The sequence below is a fragment of the Melitaea cinxia genome, chromosome 15 (assembly GCF_905220565.1).
Source record: "Melitaea cinxia chromosome 15, ilMelCinx1.1, whole genome shotgun sequence".
NCBI lineage: Eukaryota > Metazoa > Arthropoda > Insecta > Lepidoptera > Nymphalidae > Melitaea > Melitaea cinxia.
In genome coordinates, this window is record NC_059408.1 from 2,236,379 (window position 1) to 2,240,190 (window position 3,812).

Below are 3,812 nucleotides of genomic sequence, written 5' to 3' on the forward strand. Positions count from 1 at the left end.
GTGCCACTCGTACTCCGCTGGGATGGTGCGTCCATGCGCTGGTGCCCGCATCGCTCTCGACGCGCGCGAGTTCGTACGTAAACCATGTTGCCGAGGTTCAATTGGGGTCGGCTAAACTTTCACTGGATGACCTGCACGAGTTGGTCAAAGAGTCATTTACCATCGAATTTATGGGAATATCCGGGAAACCACGTCAGAACGCTGATGATCTTCGTGCTCTGGAACACCTGGAACAAACGGCTAAATTAATCGGTGGTCAATGGCATGTAGGTCTGCCATGGAAAGATAGTTTTTGTAAAATGCCTGATTCTGAACATACGGCACATATTAGGTTACGTAACCTGGAGAGAAAAATATCTTGTAACACACAATACGCTCAGAGGTACCGAGATCGTATTAAACATTTACTGGATAATAATTTTGCTACTGAAATTTTAGATAAAACAAAAGTAAACAAAACATGGTACTTACCTCATTTTGGGGTGGACAACTCTAATAAAAAGAAATTACGGCTTGTTTTTGACGCCGCGGCTAAAACGTACGGTGTATCACTTAATGACTATTTGTTAACTGGTACCGATTTGTTGATGTCACTGTTGGGTATTATGCTGCGATTTCAAGAACACGAAATAGCAGTAGTAGCCGACATCAAAGATGTGTTTTTAAGGGTCTTATCTTACCTACCGACCAGGACGCTCTTAGATTTCTGTGGCGCGATAACCCGAGCGAGCCAATAAGAACGTATAAAATGACATCGCTGATATTTGGTGCGAACTGTGCGCCGTTCATCGCACAGTTCATTAAAAATAAAAACGCAATGCGTTACGAATCGGCAAAGCCTATGGCAGTTCAAGCTATTCGCGAACAACACTATATGGATGTTTACATAGATAGTCAACCGAATGAAAACACATGCATTACATTGGCGCACGATATCATTCATATACATAAACAAGGGGGCTTTGAGATTCGTAACTGGCTGAGTAATAGCAAGACTGTGTTAAGTAGCTTGCCTAAGCAATCGCTATCCTCTACGGCCGCTACTGTGACGATAGGAACGCGTCATAACGATGATGAAGGCGAGCGCGCTTTAGGGGTTATTTGGTATCCTGACACCGACACCCTGGGTTTTGTCACCTCGTTTAAACGTATATCCAAGGAAATAATGGATGGTACAAAATGGCCTACGAAACGGGAGTTATTAAAAGTGATTATGTCACTGTTCGATGTTTATGGTTTTCTTTCACCTTTCACTATATGTGGTAAATTATTACTTCAGGAAACATGGAAGTCGAACGTCGATTGGGACGAATTAATAACGAAGGATATTTATAATAAATGGTGTAAATGATTAACGTTGTTAAAATCAATTAATAGCATACGAATACCCAGATGTTATCAACGAGTGAATGCATCGACGATACTTCACACTAACGCAACTTCATTCAATAACTTAGCCGTGTCTACGCACACCTGTGCGTCGACCGGCGACGGCCGAGCAAACGAACGTTATGATTGTTTACAACTTCACGTTTTTTGCGATGCATCAATACAAGCTATGTGTTCGGTTGCTTACTGGCGTTGGGTTGATAGTAATAAACAAATAAGAGTTTGTTTCGTCGCGAGTAAATGTCGAGTTAGTCCTGTAAAACCTGTAACAATACCTAGATTGGAATTGCAAGCAGCTGTAATGGCTGCGCAATTAGCAAACACACTACAGTCCACACATCGAATAAAAACAGCTGATCGATACTTTTGGAGTGATTCCACGACGGTGTTGCAGTGGATACACAACAACAAAAGGTCTTACAAACCTTATGTAGCTCACCGCTTAGGCGAGATCGACGAATTAACTCGAATTAACGAATGGAGATACGTACTTACTTCAATGAATGTTGCAGACAGAGGCACACGGGAGAACTACGACAGTCTACGATTGGATGGTGAGTGGTTTAATGGACCTACCTTTCTGTACGAGGCGGAGAGTTCATGGCCTACAAGTTCCGTTATTATACCTAGCGTCGATGAGTGTGACCTGGAATGTGTAACAAATATTCTACAAGTAGAACACTTACATGAACACGCGGCTGTACCCGATCCGATGCGGTTTTCTTCTTGGATACGTCTCTTGAGAAGTATGTCTGCTGTTCTGAAATTTATAAGTAAATGTCAAAAAAGGGAATTTGATGAGTGCACTAGTATGAAGCGTGCTGAACTTCAGCTACTACGATATGCACAAACGCAATCTTTTAGTACAGAAATAGGTTTAATCAAAGGTGGAAAATGTTTAAATAAAAATAGTAAGCTACTTACTCTATCGCCATTTCTGGATGAAGATGGTTTACTCCGTGTGGGTGGCCGCATAGATGTCGCTGCTGACGTTACCTATAGCATGAAGCATCCTGTAATATTGGATGGACGGAACAAAATAGCCAGATTGATAGTGCAGTATTATCATGTGAACGCAGGCCACGGCAACCAGGAGATGGTAGTAAACAACCTGAAACAAAAATATTGGTTAATACGAATGAGACCCACAGTAAAAGAAATATCAAAAAAATGCATGCTCTGTAAATTAAGAAGAGTGAAACCTCGGATACCGAAAATGGGTGACTTACCTTCTGCCAGAGTAGCTCATCATCAACGGCCTTTCACTCACTGCAGGATTGACCTTTTCGGACCTATGGAGGTTACAATAGGCAGACGAAGAGAGAAGCGGTATGGTGTTATTTTTACCTGTCTCACTGTAAGGGCAATTCATTTGGAGACAGTGTCGTCCTTCAGTACCGATTCCCTCATAATGGCTCTTCGTAGGATGGCTTCGAGGCGTGGTTGGCCTGCACATCTGTACTCCGACAATGGGACAAATTTGAGAGGGGCAGATGCTGAGCTTAAGAGGGCGGTAGCAGAGCTCGACGAGAAGACGCTGCAAACTACAGCAAGCATCCACGATACGCAATGGACCTTCATACCACCGGCCAGCTCCCACTGGGGTGGGGCGTGGGAGCGCTTAATTCGAAGCGTCAAGGTTGCACTGAAAGTGGTCCTCAAGGAACGAGCACCCAGAGAGGAGGTTTTAAACACCCTGATGGCTGAAGTAGAAGCTATGGTGAATGGACGTCCGCTGAGTCACGTGTCAGTAGAAGTTGACAGTAAGGAGTCCTTGACACCCAATCACTTTTTGCTCGGCTCATCGTCACTCTCACCGCAAATGGGCAACTTCAACGATTCCGATTTGTTTTTGAGACGGCAATGGAGGATAGCACAGAGATTAGCGGATATGTTCTGGAGAAGATGGGTAACCGAGGTGCTACCAGAACTAATACCTCGCCAAAAGTGGACCACCGAATTACATGCGCCCCTTCAAGTAGGGGATCTAGTGTTTGTCGTCGACCCTAGTGCCATGCGTAACGTTTGGCCGCGAGGTGTAGTCGAAGAAGTCTTCACCGGCAAAGACGGTAATGTGCGAGTGGTACAAATTCGAACTCAGCTGGGTAGTCTTAAGAGATCTGTTGCTCGCGTCGCTAAAATTCCTTTGGATGTGTGAGTGCTGCGGTAGCAGTACTGAGGGGGGGCTGTGTAAGCGACGCAATGTTATCTATGATCATGTATATACATAATCTGTAATGTGTTAAAAATCTGTATGTTGGTAATATTATAAATTATAGTGTAAGGTATATTGTAGTCGTCCAGTAACCGTCGCTGCGATCGGCACGTTTTAATTAAGTCATTTGTCAAAGCTCATATCTGTCCTCAATAAATATATCCTCAACACAAGTGTTTTCTATCCGTCCAAGATCGACCTTCTACAA

At 43.7% G+C, this 3,812-nt stretch overlaps 1 protein-coding gene across 1 annotated transcript; it reads left to right on the forward strand.

Moving 5' to 3' along the window:
• Positions 1 to 1,558: 1,558 nt before the first annotated feature.
• Positions 1,559 to 3,547, forward strand: LOC123660582. The gene has a single exon (XM_045595637.1). It carries the CDS (start codon positions 1,559 to 1,561, stop codon positions 3,545 to 3,547), a length of 1,989 nt encoding a protein of 662 aa, XP_045451593.1.
• The last annotated feature ends 265 nt before the right edge of the window (positions 3,548 to 3,812 follow it).

What these genes read in the sequence shown, in the direction of transcription:
- LOC123660582 (XM_045595637.1), top strand. Translation starts at nt 1,559, where the DNA reads ATGTGTTCGGTTGCTTACTGGCGTTGGGTTGATAGTAATAAACAAATA.